Here is a 14,881-nt window from a genome sequence, read left to right as displayed (position 1 = left end):
ACAGTGCTGGCAGTCAGAGGGTGAGGACCACGGAGGGCGCTGAGGGCCTGGGGAAGGCGGTGAAATGTGGAGTGTCTGAGTATCTGGATGGTGCTGGCAGTCAGAGGGTGAATGTTATGTGAGCAGGAGGGCGGCAAGCAGGCGGGTGGCAAGCAGGTGGCTGGGCCACACAGGCATGACGCAGGCGTGTCAGTGGCATGCAGGAGGCACAGCAGTCAGAGGAAGGCTAGAAACACGCCTGCACTTACATGATGACGGTTTTCTTGGGGACTTTAGTCTCTTGCTCAGTGACTACAAAGAAAACAGTCGGAATAGCGAGGGTTACAGACCTGCCCGGGCTGGGGGCTGAGCTATCTGAGTGGCGCAGCGTGGAGTCGCCGGCCAAGCTGTCCCTGGCCAGGCTGTCTGCTCAGAGCCCCAGTTCCCTGGTCTCTGATGTGGAGGTGACAATGTCTGCCCTGAGTGGCTGCGGAGTGAGGACTGAGGACCGTGCCTCCCTCATGAAGGCGAGACCCTCTGTCCCTCACGAGGGTTTTGCAGGGGCTGTGGGGAGAATGAGGGCCCTACCTGTGCTCCCTGCACAGAAATCCCAGCTTCTCCTTTGACACATGTGCTGAAGGGAGCCCTGTGAAATTTTCAGAGCCACAACCCCACTTCTCAGACACAGAAGCCAAGTCCTGGAAGGGAAAACTATGGCCTGTGGTGCACGGGGAGCCAGCAGCCACGCCAAGGCTGAGGCAGCCAGGGCCTCTGTAACAAAAAATCCTCAGAGGAGGGACTCTGGAGTCCTGAAAGTGGCACATCTGAGCTCTGTGGCATGAGGCCACACAAGTCCTGCCAAGAACAGCCCCAGGGGATGCTGTGCAGGGTCCTGAGCTCCAAGTGGGCGGGCAGCCCAATCTCCCTATAGGAGCAACCTTGGTCCACACATCCCATGGTTTCTCTTGCTTTTCTTGGCTGTTTCCCTCCCCAGAGCCAGCAGGATGGGGCCTGCGGTTCCGGTGACAGGATGGGATGCATCTGGGATCAGGCAGCCCCTCCTCCCAGTCACCTCAAGAACTCCTCCCCTGCATCTCCCAGGCAGAATCATCTGGGCACAAAGATGGCCCCTCCCAGCCCTGGCCAGCTGGCTAGTGGGCAGGCCACAGGCCACCATCAGCCTCGCGTGTCCGTGACCCTCCTCACCACCCCTAGCAGGAGGCCCAGAAAAGTTAAGTGACGTGGTCTGGGGCACACAGCCTCACAGTTCTAGGTCGGGGTGGGGCACTGTGTGCTTTGCTAGACTGCTATGTGAGAAAGGCTTTATGCCCACCTCAGGGGGGGGGCACATGTATGCCAGGGACTGCCCACATCTGGTGGGAGCCACAGGTACTGTGCATTTCTGTGTGTGTGTGCACATGTATACGTAAGTGTAGGTGTGTATTTCACAGGGAGAGAGCTCATGGGAGGAGAGAATGCGATCCAACCAAAAGGCTGCGTGTGGTTTATTTTTCCTTTTTTTTATTTTTTTGAGACGGAGTCTCACTCTTGTCGCCCAGGCTGGAGTGTAATGATATGATCTCGGCTCGCTGTAACCTCCGCCTCCCGAGTTCAAGTGATTCTCCTGCCTCAGCCTCCTGAGTAGGTGGGACTACAGGCATGCTTCACCATGTCTGGCTAATTTTTGTATTTTTAGTAGAGACGGGGTTTCACCATGTCGTCAGGCTGGTCTCAAACTCCTGACCTGGTGATCTGCTCGCCCTGGCCTCCCAAAGTGCTGGGACTACAGGTGTGAGCCACTGCGCTCGGCCAAGGCTCTGTGCGCTTGGACTAACCTGACCCCCAGGGAAGCCGGTGTGCCCGCCACCTGCTGGCCGGTGATGGAAAACCCAGGGCCTCGCCCACACCCTCCCTGCACTTGGGGCTGAGCCTGGCACCTTCACTCATGGACCTACACTGCCACCTGATTGGCTGTGGACCTGAGTATCTGCAACCATGGGAGGGGTGCAGCCGTGCGCAGCGTGGGTCACGAGCGAGGGTGCAGGGCCCGTTCGGCTGCGGAGCTGCCGGGTTAAAGAGGAAGCAGCAGGCAGGGTTAGAGGCGGGGAGGCGTTGGCTCCATTCCACGTTCTTCGCGCTGAGCTGCCGCCGCCCTGTCCGGCACGGGTGGCCTCTCTCCCTGCCACCCCTCCTCCGGACCCAGAGAGAGACTTGTGACGACTGCAGAGGACACTCCTGTCACCAGCAAGAGGCAGCCCCGTGTGTCCCTGCTGGCACTTCTGTGGCCACAAGACGTGGGACTCATGAGAGGCTGGGGCATGGTGGCTGCAGAAGCGGTGCTGTGAGGCGCTGTAGCCCCCAGGTTGTGGGGCTGACGGAGGTCACGGTGCCCCAGAGACACGTCAGACATGGGGCACTCGCAGTGGGGGCTGAGGAACAAGGACCCCTGCCTGGCAAGGGAGGGGGCTCCCTGAGGGTCATGGAGGGCATCACAGATGGCCAGACTGTGTGGGACCCAGATGGGCACCTGGCTTTCAGACACTGCGCCTCGAGAGACAGCTGAGCTGGGATGCAGTAGCCAGTGTTTATGATTTGGAGGACACGCGTTCTAACCCATCCACAGTGGGAGCTGTGGCTTTGCCAGGTGTCCCTCCACTTGCATGTCCCCAGGGATGGGAGGCTCATCACCTGTCTAGAGGGGCAGCTCCAACTGGGAGCCCACGACAGATGCCCAATGACCCCCTTCCCACCCTGGCTGCCCCTGCCCTGAACAAAGCATCTGGGAGGAGTGAGGTGATGCGCCCTGCCTGTCCCTCCCCCTCCATCCCTGGTGATCCCACCAACCCTCCATCCCTCACCTTCCATTCCTGGTGAGGTCATTCTGCAGCCCAAGGCCCTCCCAGAACCCCGGAGCAGCCCCAGACCAGGCCAGGTGCCTCCACAGCCAGCCCTACCCTGAGTGGAGGGGCCAGGCCCCTGATACCTGCCCCTTCTCCTGGGAACCAAGCTGGGGCCCAGCTGCCCAGCCTCCAGAGACGTCCTTCCTACTGTTCCTGCTGCAATCTGCCCACTGCCGGCGAGCTGCCCTGGGTGTAGGCCTGGCCTCTGTGCACACGCTTCCCTTCCCCAGGATGGCAGCAGGGCTTTGGGAATGACGCCCACCCCGAGTGGCCTCTCCACCTCCACCAGGGCTCTGGGATCAGGGCCCACCCTCCACCAGCCCACACAGGTGGTGCCTCCAGCCAGGGGCTGGAACCTGGGACCTGCACCTGGCCCACAGTGGCCGCCTCGTCTCCCATCTGTGGCTCTCCCTGCCCCAAGATGCCAGGCCGGCTCCTCCTCCAGAGTCCTCCAGGCAGCAGATCCTGACTGGGAAGGGTGAGAGTCTCATACCCCAGGACACGGCCAGGCCCGTGAGGGTCCAGCCTGGGTCTGAGCCATGGGAGTCGCCTTGGTGGTGAGGGCAGGGGTGGGACTTACCTTCCACGGCAGCCACGAGCTGCTCCCCGTGGTGCTGCTCCCGGGCCTGCAGTGCGGGGCTTTGAATGCACAGCTCCGCACTGGCCCTCGCGGAGCCCAGCCGGTTCACCAGCTGCAAGGACGGAGGGCCGGCTCAGAGCCCAGGGCTCCCCACAAGCAGGGCCCGCTCCCTGGGGCCATGCTGGGAGCATGGGCAGCCCCCACCCTGGTGTGTCTCCCCCAAGGGGAAGGGCCCCGGCCAGCCACAGCATCCCCGGGGACCCACATGGCCCCAGGGCCTCTGCAGTGACGAGGACACTCTCCGTCTGCCCCGTCCACATGTGGGTCTGAGCATGGGACATTTGGCCGGGGCACAGACTCTTTAACTTAATTTTATGTATTTTTTAGAGATGGTTCGTTCTGTGGCCCAGGCTGGAGTGCAGCGGCACGATCTCAGCTCCCTGAAGGCTTCATCTCCTGGGCTCAAGGGATCTTCCCACCTCAACTTCTGAGTAGCTGGGACCACAGGTGTGCACCACTGTGCCTGGCTCATTTTTTAATGGCTTTTTTTTAAGAGACAGGGTTTCAGTACGTTGCCCAGGCTGGTCTCAAACTCCTGGGTTCAAGTGATTCTCCTGCCTTGGCCTCCCAAATTGTTAGGATTGCTGGCGTGAGCCACAGCACCCAGCTTTGGATTTAACTTGAGCTGATTTAAAATTAAATGTAAATCCCCATGTATGGCCAGTAGTGATGGTACAAGACAGTGCAAGTCAAGAGCCAGGTCTCTGCTTCATGAGTAAGAGCGCCACACGGGAGGGCGGTGGCCAGACAAGTGCCCTGGGAAGTCTGGAGCCCGGGGCGCCTGCAGTTGGCATACAGCCACCCTGACCACCATAGGCCTTGACGGACCGGAGGACTGGGCCCTGCAGACACGGGCTGCAGCAGAAGGCAGCTCTGTCCACCCACGGGGGGACATCTCCACAGGGAAAAGGCACCTGAGCAGGACCAGGCTGCACTCCATTTGACATGACCGACAAAATTCATGAGGCCACACCAGGCCCCCTACAGGCAAAAACCAAGTGGCATCCTCGAAATGGCCAGGGAAGCAGGGAACAAGGTGTCCAGATTGTCGTGGGAACAGAGGAGAGGCCTCAGGGCAGAGGAACAATAGGGCCAGGGCATGGAGCAGTGGTGTGGCCAGGGATGACAGTGACAGTGGCCTGGTGGCCCCCAGACTGTGATGGGGATGACAGTGGCCTGGTGGCCCCCAGACTGTGATGGGGGTGACAGTGTCCTGGTGGCCCCTAGACTGTGAGGGGGTGACAGTGGCCTCTGGCCTGTGGTGGGGGGTGACAGTGGCCTGGTGGCCTCTGGCCTGTGGTGGGGGGTGACAGTGGCCTGGTGGCCTCTGGCCTGTGATGGGGGTGACAGTAGCCTGGTTGCGCTTTGCTTGTGATGGGGGTGAGAGGGGCCTAGTAGCCTCTGTTTGTGATGGGGTGACAGTGGCCTGGTGGCCCTCTACTTGTGATGGGGGTGATAGTGGCCTGGTGGCCTCTGGCCTGTGATGTGGTGACAGTGGCCTGGTGGTCTCTGGCCTGTGATGGAGGGTGACAGTGGCCTGGTGGCCCTCTACTCGTGATGGGTGACAGTGGCCTGGTGGCCTCTGGCCTGTGATGTGGTTGACAGTGGCCTGGTGGCCTCTGGCCTGTGATGTGGTGACAGTGGCCTGGTGGCCTCTGGCCTGTGATGGGGATTATAGTAGCCTGGTGGCCTCTGGCCTGTGATGTGACAGTGGCCTGGTGGTCTCTGGCCTGTGATGGAGGGTGACAGTGGCCTGGTGGCCCTCTACTTGTGATGGGTGACAGTGGCCTGGTGGCCTCTGATGTGGTGACAGTGGCCTGGTGGCCTCTGGCCTGCGATGGGGATTATAGTAGCCTGGTGGCCTCTGGCCTGTGATGTGGTGACAGTGGCCTGGTGGTCTCTGGCCTGTGATGGAGGGTGACAGTGGCCTGGTGGCCCTCTGGCTTGTGATGGGGATGATAGTGGCCTGGTGGCCTCTGGCCTGTGATGGAGGGTGACAGTGGCCTGGTGGCCTTCTACCTGTGATGGGTGACAGTGGCCTGGTGGTCCTCTGCCTGTGATGGGAATGATAGTGGCCTGGTGGCCTCTGGCCTGTGATGTGGTGACAGTGGTCTGGTGGCCTCTGGCCTGTGATGGGGATTATAGTAGCCTGGTGGCCTCTGGCCTGTGATGTGGTGACAGTGGTCTGGTGGTCTCTGGCCTATGACTAGGGGATGACAATGGCCTGATGGCCCCCCACCTGTGATAAGGGGATGACAGTGGTGGCCTGGTGGCCTCTGGCCTATCATCGGGGAAGCGTGTAGCAGTGGATATGGTGTTCCCTGGCCCCTGCTGAGAGGCCCCCACCTTAAGGACAGTTCCTGGCTCTTCAGCCCCTCCATGATGAGACCCCAGAGAATGGCCGGCAAGGAGAGCCTGGGCCCCAGGGCAGGGCCCGTTCCTGCACCGCTCACCTCACACTCATAGAGCCCCAGGTCCTCCTCGCTGGCTGCGCGGATCACCAGCACCAGCAGGCCGCTGCGGGGATCACTCAGCATCTGGATCTTGCTGCCAGGGGTCAGACGGGCCCCGTCCTTGTACCACCTGGAATCCGCCCAGAGGACAAGTGAGGCAGGGCTCCGGCCACCCTCTGCCTATGTCCTGTCTGAGGGCCACCCCCGGCTGTGCTCCCTGTGATCAGGACCACACTGCGCTGCCCCCAGACCCCCAGGGTCCTTAGCCCACCCTTCCAGAAGCCAAGACCCAGCCTGGCCGTGTCCTCCTGGCTGAAGGGCCCACATCCAGAATGATCCAGAGCCCCCGAAGCCCATTCTGAGCTGAAGACTGGTGGCCATGTCCAGCCCCCCCGACCTGGGAACACGCTGTCCATGCCCTGTGCCCCAGGCAGGAGCCGGCCCCCACACCCACCCCCGCAGGCCTGGGCCCCACCTGATCTGCGGGTGCGGTGCGCCTTCAATGGTGCAGGTGAACTGGGCATCCTCTCCCTCCACAAAGGGCGAGGCCCGGACCTTGTTCACGAACCGTGGTGGGACTGTGGGTTGTGGAGGGGAGAGACAGAGATAAAGGCAGAGACAGAAAGACATGCAGAGAGACACAGAGACAGAGATGGAGAGACAGAGAAAGAGAAATACAGAGATAGAGACAGGGACAGAGAAATTGAGAGAGACAGATAAACACAGAGATGGAGAAACAAAATGGCAGACAGACACAGAGATCAAAGGATAAAGAGAGACATACAGACGGGGGAGACAGACACAGAGTCACACACAGAGCTGCCCTGATGAAGCTGAGGGTGACCCAGCGAAGGGCTGCAGGTCCCTGCCTCCCAGTACCCTCTGTGAGCCCCCAGCAATCCCTGCCGCAGCCAGGCCTGCCATGGTGGGCGATCAGAGCGACTCCTCCCCCGGGCAGGCCTCCAGGCTTACCCTGCACCAGGATCTTGCCCAGGGTACTACAGGTGCCAGCGGCACTGGCTGCGAAGCACATGTACTGTCCAGAGTCCACACCGGTCAGGCTGTCCAGGATGAGGGCACACGAGCCGTCCGGGTCCTCGATGAGGATGTGGTGGGGGTCCACCTCCACTGGCTTCCCATCTGGAAAGGACGGGCAGGGGCCATCACCCAGGTGGGGACCCCAAGGGCTCACCCCATCAGGGCCGAGATGCCGGGCCTGGCCTGGGGGCGGCAGTCATGGGTGGGGAGGGGATGGTGGGCCCACAGCTGTGGCTCAGGGCCAAGCTCCCGGCTGGGTGCAGCCTCCAGGCCGACCTGCGACCCCGGATGGAGAGGCTGACTCTAGTTCCCCTTAGCGCTGCGTTTGTCTCAGTTTTTCTTTGTGTCTCCGTCTCGGACTCAACCTTTCTTTGCCTCTGTCTCTGTCTGTTTCTACTTTCTGTCTCCATTTCTCTCCCTCTCTGCCTTTTGCCTTTCTGTCTCTGTCTGTCTCTCTCTCTGTCCATCTTGGGCACTAGCTCAAGGCAGGGGCCAGGCTGAGGGACCTGAGCCCCATAGAGGCCATCCCCTAGGGGCAACTGAGTCCTTGGTCACCCCAGCTCACGCACTTGACCCCTCTTCACCCCTTCCTCCCCAGCCTAGGGGCTCCAGCCCCTTCTCAGAATCACTGCCCACACCCCCTCCACACTTCCTCTCCCTACACTGGCCCCTGCAGGGAACACAGCAGCCCAAAGTCTCCCAGGGCAGCAGGGGCCTGAGCCTCAACCCCCCTCCACTAGCCCCACCCTCCTGCCTCCAAGTGCATGGCCTTCTAATACAAACATCTGAAGAATGTGAAGTAAATCACCCGCTGTGAACATGCACTGACCACACCTCTCTGGCCAGTGCATGCTTCCTTCCAGGCGAGGGATGGGAAGGCAACGCCTCCTTCCCACGCGTAATGTCCAAATAGATAAAATGGCATCAATTCACATTCCAAGAGGGCCGGGTGTGTGCCACAGATTGCTTAAATCACAAAGGTCATGACCAGCACTGACTTCTGATTTGTATAGAACTTTAACATACATGTTCTTAGAGACGGGGTCTTGCTCTGTTGTCCAGGCTGCAGTGCAGTGGGGCGATCACAGCTCACTGCAGCCTCAACCTTCTGGCCCAGGTGATCCTCCCGCCTCAGGTGCGCTGCCACACGGGGCTAAGTTTTTCATTTTTTTAGAGACAGGGTCTCACTGTGTTGCCCATGCTGGTCTTAAACTGGGCTTAAGTGGTCCTCCCACCTCAGCCTCTTACATAGCTGAGACTACAGGCGTGCTATCCCTACCTGGCTCAGCAATAACTTTAATTGTTTTTCAAAAAACCTGTAGCCACCACCTCAGATCTCCGCACCCCTTGGCGGCAACTCCAGGAGGCAGCTGTGCTGACGCCCTCAGCGCGTCTCGTCCCATCCCCGCTGAGCCCATCCCACGGGACCCACGTCTCTCGCACCAGGTCCACTGGCAGCTCTGTCCTCATCTCGCTTCGAGAAAACCCTTCTGTCTGGAATTCACATTCCACACTCGACCTCTGAGCAAAGGTACAGCCAGGCTTAGAACGGAGTGCAATGCCGACAGTGGAGGGAAGAGGAAGGAACGTGGAGCTGGAGATGCCGGCTCCCCGGCTGCGTCGCAGGACAACAAGGCAAAGCCCTTCCACTCTGCCGGGAGACGTCGTTTCTGCATCCCAGGTAGGAAGTCTGCTACCTCCGGAGCGCAGCATGGGCAGACGTGCCAGCAGCCCCATCAAAACCGCTCCGTGCCTCTAAAAGTCAGGGTTTCTCTCCCACAGGGCACCCCTTGCATGCGGCTAACACCCGGCTCCATCACCTCCTCACGGAAACCAGGGGGTGGGTAACAGCATGAGACCCTAAGGCACTGCTGGTAACAAGTCTTGGTCTCCCCAGCCAGCCAGGTTTGAGTGGGCTGAGAGCTGACAGGCTGTGGAGGCCTTCGGGCTCCACACCACGACTCCCACGCACTCTGGGTTTCTGAGAGTCGTCATTCTGCCCACTGGGGTCTCTGGCAATGGAAGGCACCCCTTGGGGTTTTGGACTTGTTCTGTCCCCAACATGGTCACCAGACGCACCATTTTTGAAAATCAGCCCTCAGCATGCCAGAGGACTTTGGTGGAAACCACACACCTGACCCTGCAGGGGCTGGTGACTATTTTGGGGTGGGCCAAGTATATAGCGTTTATGAATATACATGTGTGGTGTGTGTTTAGCATGTACGTGCATTGCATGGATCTGTGCATGTGTGTTATGTGGCTGTGTACATGTGTATATGTGTGCAGTATCCATGTGTGCACATATGTGGTCTCTAATGTATATACTTATATGTGTGCAGTGTGTGTACATGTGTAGCTGTGTGTGGTGTGTACTTGTGTGTGTAGCATGCCTGTAGACATGTATGTGCAGTGATGTTTGCATGTATCTATGTATATATGTCGCGTAGGCGCAGGTAGTGTGCACCGTGCATGATGCGTGTGTATGTGGTGTGTACATATGTGTACCTATATACATATTCATGTGTGTGGTATTTGCATATCTGTATTGTATGCCATGCATGTATGTGTAGTATCTGTGTGATATATATCTATATTACAGGTATAGTGTTAATATACATGCATGTGTAGTGTGTATGGCATGTATGTACATACACGAGATGTACCATGTGTCTGTGTGTCTCTAAGTGCGTGCACAAGTGTGTGTGATGTGTATGTGTGTAAATCGTGACAGGCCAACCACATGTATGAGGGGTAGAATGGGAGATTCCACAGTTCCAGGGACCCCAGCAGCCCTGGGCACCCCTGTCCACTCCCTGGCTGGCTTCCTGGGCCCCCGCCTCCCTGGCCGCTCCTCCCCCTGAGCTGGCCTTTTCTCGCCTCTGCAAACTCTGGAAGTGGGAGCTCTCAAGCCTGGCTGCTCGGGCCTTACCCCTCCACCCACACTCTGCATCAGCTGGCAGGTCAGATGCTCTGTGAGTCTGACCATTTGCACTCTCCGGCCACACCCTCTCCAGCCACACCCCCTCCGGCCACACCCTCTCCAGGCACCCCTCCGGCCACACCCCCTCCGGCCACACCCCTCCGGCCACATCCTTTCCAGCCACACCCTTTCTGGCCACACCCTTTCCGGCCACACCCTCTCCTGAGCCTTACTTGCACTTCTGCAATGCCCTTCGGCCCCTCCACCTGCATCCCCACAGGCATTGACTCTGCAGGGTCCACCCAGGCCTGGCGCTTTCTCCTCCCACCCAGCCTGTCTGCATACCACCCTTTGTCAACGGAACCCCCCCACTGGCAGATGTCCAACCCCAACTGTGCGCACATCTGGGCGCCAAGCTCTCTCCAGGTGGCCAGGCACCCCATCAACAAATGGGCCAGCTCAGCCTTCAACACGCCCCTGGAGTCCACAGCCACCCCTGAGCCCAGTCCCCCAGCTCCCAGGGTGGCTCCCAGACTGGCGTCCCAGGCCCCCTCTCGGCCCTTCCCAGCAGGTTCCTGGCATTACAGCCAAGGTGACAGATGGCAGAGCCAAACCGTGTCCCTCCGCTGCTCAAACCCGACACAGCTCCAGCCCAGAGGAGGATGGATGCTGCCCGGAGAGAGGCCCCACTCCTGGGAGGTAACCTCGGGCTCTTGGGATGTCCTGGCTGGTAAGAGTGGCTGTTCTCACACGGGACCATCTATGCTGACCGTGGATTTCTGAGATTCCTGGGGTTCCCTGGCCCATGCAGTGTCAGCTTGGCCTCCTGAAGGCTGGAGCCCAAGGCCCGCTACAGAGCCGTGAGCCACGATTCCACAGCTAAGCCCGTAAAACCCTGGACACCAGGGCTGGGGAAACCGCTGGTTGGCTCCACCCCGTGCATGTCATGTGCTGTCTCTGGGAGAGACGACGCCCCTGGGAGGGACACCCGGAAGCCCGTGGTAGCGCCTCCCGATCTTTCCCTAGGCGGCTCTCCCAGCCGCTGCTTTAACTGGCCCTCTGGCTGCAGTCAGCCCTGACCGTGCAACTAACAGCTTTGCAGAGCCGAGTCCTCCTCGGGATCCCCTGGCTCCCTCCTCTCCGTGCCATGCTGGAAAGTGGGTGGCAAGTGGACGTATGAGGCCTGTCCTTCATGCCCCAGACACCTAGCCAAACCCCACACTGGGCCGCCAGCCCTCACAGCCCCTTTCTCTCAGCTGGCAGGGCCAGCATCTGGGACAGGAAGGCTGTGGCCCCGGCTCTGGGTTTACCTTTGTACCAGCTGACGATGGGCTTGGGTGTGCCTGTGACACGGCAGGCCAGCTTGACCGTCTCGCCCAGCTCGGCCGTGCAGTCGGCCAGCTCCTCTTCAAAGTCCGGGGGCCCTGAGGGCACACACAGCCCTCAGTGCTTTGTGGGGGGGTGTCGGGCTGTGGCACCCCCAGGTGCACCTGGAAGGTCACCTGCCCTGTGCCACAAGCCCCACATCCAACGGTGTGGCCACTGTGGGGACGGTCCCTTGTCATCCCTCAGCCAAGGTCCCCATCTGGAGTCAGGTGCATGAGGCAGGTATGTGTTTAACAGAAACCAGAGCGGGCTCAGGGGAAGATTCCGTTCACACCCTGGCTGCCAGGCCCTTAACAGCCCCTGACACAATCCGGGCGGGTGCCCTGTGCTTGGGGCTCCCACGGTGTCCCCCACCTCCGGTCAGGGCCGACTCAACACCCAGCCCCAGGGCTCCCCGTGAGGCTGTAGCCGTCACACGCCACAAGCCAGCTGAGCTGGCTGTCCCGGGACCAAGCCCACCCCTCACACCCACCTGGGCAAGGACCCGTGTGGCTGCAGGAACAGGCTGGGTGCCTCATCCCGGCTAAGCCCCCCGCCCCCCCGGGGAGGTGGACGCTCACTCCACACAGGCAGGGCCAGACGCTGCTGGATGCCACAGATCTCCTTCACCCATGAGTTCTTGATGATGGTCGTCCGTGCTTGCAGCAGGTACTTGCGCACGGAGTCCTCCCGCTCCTGCCACACCTCGAAGGCGCGATCGTCCCCCTCCACCTGGTCATTCAGGTCGATGCTGCTCAGCTGTGGGGTGGGGAGGGCGTCAGCGCAGGGAGGGGACACGGCTGGACCGTCCCCAACAGATGTGGGCCCCGACAAGGAAACACTCAGGCCACCCCGGACCAGCGGCATCACCGCGGAGCCAAGCGACGGGGACCCCAACCGGCGCCTACAGACCTTCATCATGTTCCGGAACACGTAGCTGAAGGTGTCGGTGCGGGAGTCCCGCCGGGGCTTGCAGATCACCAGGTGGTTGCGGAAGAGGAACACGTGGCGGTTGTGGCCCTTCCAGGGCATGCGGGCCCCCGGCGCACCCTCCCACACGATGAAGTGGCCCTGGGAGCGTGTGGGCTGCAGTCAGCCTGTGGCCAGCCAGGACGCCCAGCGTGCAGACGCCACAGCGCCCAAGGGCCCAGTGCCCTGCCCGACTCATGCGCACGCCCCCACCTCCTGGCAGCACCCCACACCCACCCACATGGCCTGCGCCCCGGCCCCTCCCTGACCTGGCGGACGGGCTCGCCCAGGGCCTCCAGGGTGCCGGGGTAGTTCTCCATGAGGGACACGTGCAGCTTGTCCTCGGCGCGCTTCGGCAGGGCGGACACCACGGCGTAGGCCTGCTCCAGCAGCGCACAGTTCTGTCTGTTCCGTGCCTTGTTGCGGATCAGCTCCTGGGGCCGGGATGGAGGTCAGGGCGCAGGCTGCCCCACAGCTGGACCCCAAGAGACCCAGCCTGGGCAGAGGAGGTGGGGCCCACCTTCAGCAAGGCCTGGTAGCGCTGCACGCGTTCCACTGGCTGCTCCAGGTAGTGCTGCAGGGGCGGTGGCGGGGGCCGAGAGGGGTCTCCTGCCGACAGGGTCTCCTCCGCGTATTTCTGTGGGAAACAGGAATGGGGTTTTGGGGCAGGAATGGGAGGCTCCCTGATGGCTGAGTCCCTGAGAGCTGGAGGGTGGGTCATAGCCCTGTACCCTGAGTGACAGCTGTTATCACCTCTTGACAGGTGACAAGCACAGGACTCCGCTGCTGAAGCGGCCTGCCCCCATTTCAGAACAGAGGCCCACAGGGAGGCTGTGGGCAGAGGCTCTGATGCAGGCAGGCAGGATGAGCCTTCAGAGGGAGCACATGAGCTCAGGCAGGGCACCTTGTAGAACTCCTGGACGGCTGTGCTGACGACCACCGACTCAGCCTGCACGCGGCCCACCAGGAACTCCAGGTACTGCTCAAAGGCCGCCTGGTTCTTAATGAAGCACATGGCCACGTCGTCGTCCGTGTCGCACTGCCGCAGCTCCTGCAGGAAGCTGCCGTGGAGGCGGATGGCGTCAGGACTCAGCCGGTGCCCCCTGACCCGGCCCTGAGCCCTCACCTCTGGGAGGAGCTGGCCCTGCACAAGGGCTGCGGCCCTGTGGCTCCTCGGACCTGAGAGAGTGTGTGCAGATAGATGTGGGCATGCAAGGAAGTGCTTGTGTGTCATGTACAAAAGCACACGTGAATATCGTATGCACGCATTTGTGGAGGCATGCACATGTGTATGAACATGCATGTGGCTGCACACAGGCAGGTGGTGGAAGGAGGCACTGTGTGCTCTGTGCATGTATACACAAGTGTGCAGATGAAAGGGTGTGCAAAAGTGCATGTGCATACATGTGCATAAAGCGTGGAGACGTGTACACAGGCATGCCTGTGTGTGCACATAGGTGATGTGTATGTGGGTATGTGTGCATCTACAGATGTGTACGTGCCATGCACATGGGTATGTGCTGTTAAAGACGGTCCGTGTACATGTGTTCACGTGTGCACACATGTGAGGGTATACATGAACATGTCAGCAGTGGGTATGCCACAGGCCTTCCCATGGGTAAGCCAGGTACACACGTCTGGGTTTCGAGGGAAGGTGTGCCAAGGGGTAAATCAAGTCAGCACAGGTTCTCTTCCTTTTTGGCTCCAACCCACCTGCAGGAGGCCTGGCCCTACAGAGCATCCACGCGTGGACGCTGTGTGTGTGTGCGTGCGCCCCCACCCACCTGCTGTGGAAGCGGGCGATATCCTGTACGTTGCGGAAGATGACTGCTTTCTGGCTGGCCACAGCCGTGGGCACATGTGGGCAGCGCTCCAGGTGCTGCAGGTGGTGACTCTGCAGGAACTGCAGCTCTTCCACGAAGGCCTGCTCAGAGCTCAGCATCTCCTGGATCACAGAGCTGGGCAGGAGGGGCCGCTGTGAGGGACCCTGGAGCCACTGCCACCTGCACAGGGACTGCGGGCCATGGGCCCCCCCACCTCAGCTGCTAGACTGGAGTGCCTTCTGTCACCTGCAGTGTGTCGCCTGCTCGCAGGAAGCGGGAGAGCAGGTGCAGAGAGGCTCCCTCTCTAACAAGTTGGGCCCCAACAACAGGAAGCCACCCAGCTGGGTCCCACCAGCAAGAGGCCGGGAGGGCAGCTGTGGGAACCCAGGTAGCTCTGGGCCTGCTCCGCTGTCCTCAGCTCCCACCCATCCCCAACAGGCTCACACAGGAGCAGTGTTTCAGAGGCCCCCACAGAGAAATCAGCGTGACCGTGACCCAGAGCTGCTTTGGGAGATGGTCCAGCTGGTGGGACGCCAGTGCCGCCACCTCGGGCCCGGCAGCCGCTCACCTCAGCCTTGGCTTGTACTCGTCTTCAGACACCGCCTCCCCGGGGAGCTCGGGGGCCTCGGCGGCCCCCCACTCGGGCGACAGCTGGGAAGGGAGAGGAGTTTGTGGTTGGGGTGCTGAGCTCTGGCCTTGGCTTGTGGGGACTGGCTCTTACCGCTCAAATTGGGACGACCCTCCCAGGGCCCCCGAGGACCCTCCTGCCTGGGCATTTGGACGGCCCTCCCAGG

General features: G+C 60.8%; 1 protein-coding gene across 43 annotated transcripts in view; it reads right to left on the bottom strand.

Moving 5' to 3' along the window:
- Positions 1-14,881, bottom strand: part of OBSCN (obscurin, cytoskeletal calmodulin and titin-interacting RhoGEF) — a 174,023-nt gene that overhangs the window by 24,612 nt on the left and 134,530 nt on the right. For 41 of the 43 annotated variants that reach the window (XM_037739755.1, XM_037739768.1, XM_037739769.1 and 38 more), the window contains 12 exons: positions 14,656-14,738; positions 14,049-14,222; positions 13,169-13,325; positions 12,785-12,901; positions 12,534-12,698; positions 12,208-12,366; positions 11,877-12,054; positions 11,241-11,354; positions 6,945-7,112; positions 6,448-6,550; positions 5,973-6,102; positions 3,460-3,571 (listed from right to left, as the gene is read on the bottom strand). In XM_037739755.1, the coding sequence (XP_037595683.1) occupies positions 3,460-3,571; positions 5,973-6,102; positions 6,448-6,550; positions 6,945-7,112; positions 11,241-11,354; positions 11,877-12,054; positions 12,208-12,366; positions 12,534-12,698; positions 12,785-12,901; positions 13,169-13,325; positions 14,049-14,222; positions 14,656-14,738 (1,660 nt within the window). Of the gene's footprint in view, positions 1-248; positions 292-3,459; positions 3,572-5,972; positions 6,103-6,447; positions 6,551-6,944; positions 7,113-11,240; positions 11,355-11,876; positions 12,055-12,207; positions 12,367-12,533; positions 12,699-12,784; positions 12,902-13,168; positions 13,326-14,048; positions 14,223-14,655; positions 14,739-14,881 lie in introns of all 43 variants that reach the window. The other 2 variants (XM_037739792.1, XM_017532028.2) reach the window with 1 other exon arrangement.

Source organism: Cebus imitator, unplaced genomic scaffold (assembly GCF_001604975.1).
Source record: "Cebus imitator isolate Cc_AM_T3 unplaced genomic scaffold, Cebus_imitator-1.0 Scaffold75, whole genome shotgun sequence".
Classification (NCBI taxonomy): Eukaryota; Metazoa; Chordata; class Mammalia; order Primates; family Cebidae; genus Cebus; species Cebus imitator.
Note: the sequence above shows the minus strand (reverse complement) of the source record. Positions and strands in the feature narration are given on the sequence as shown.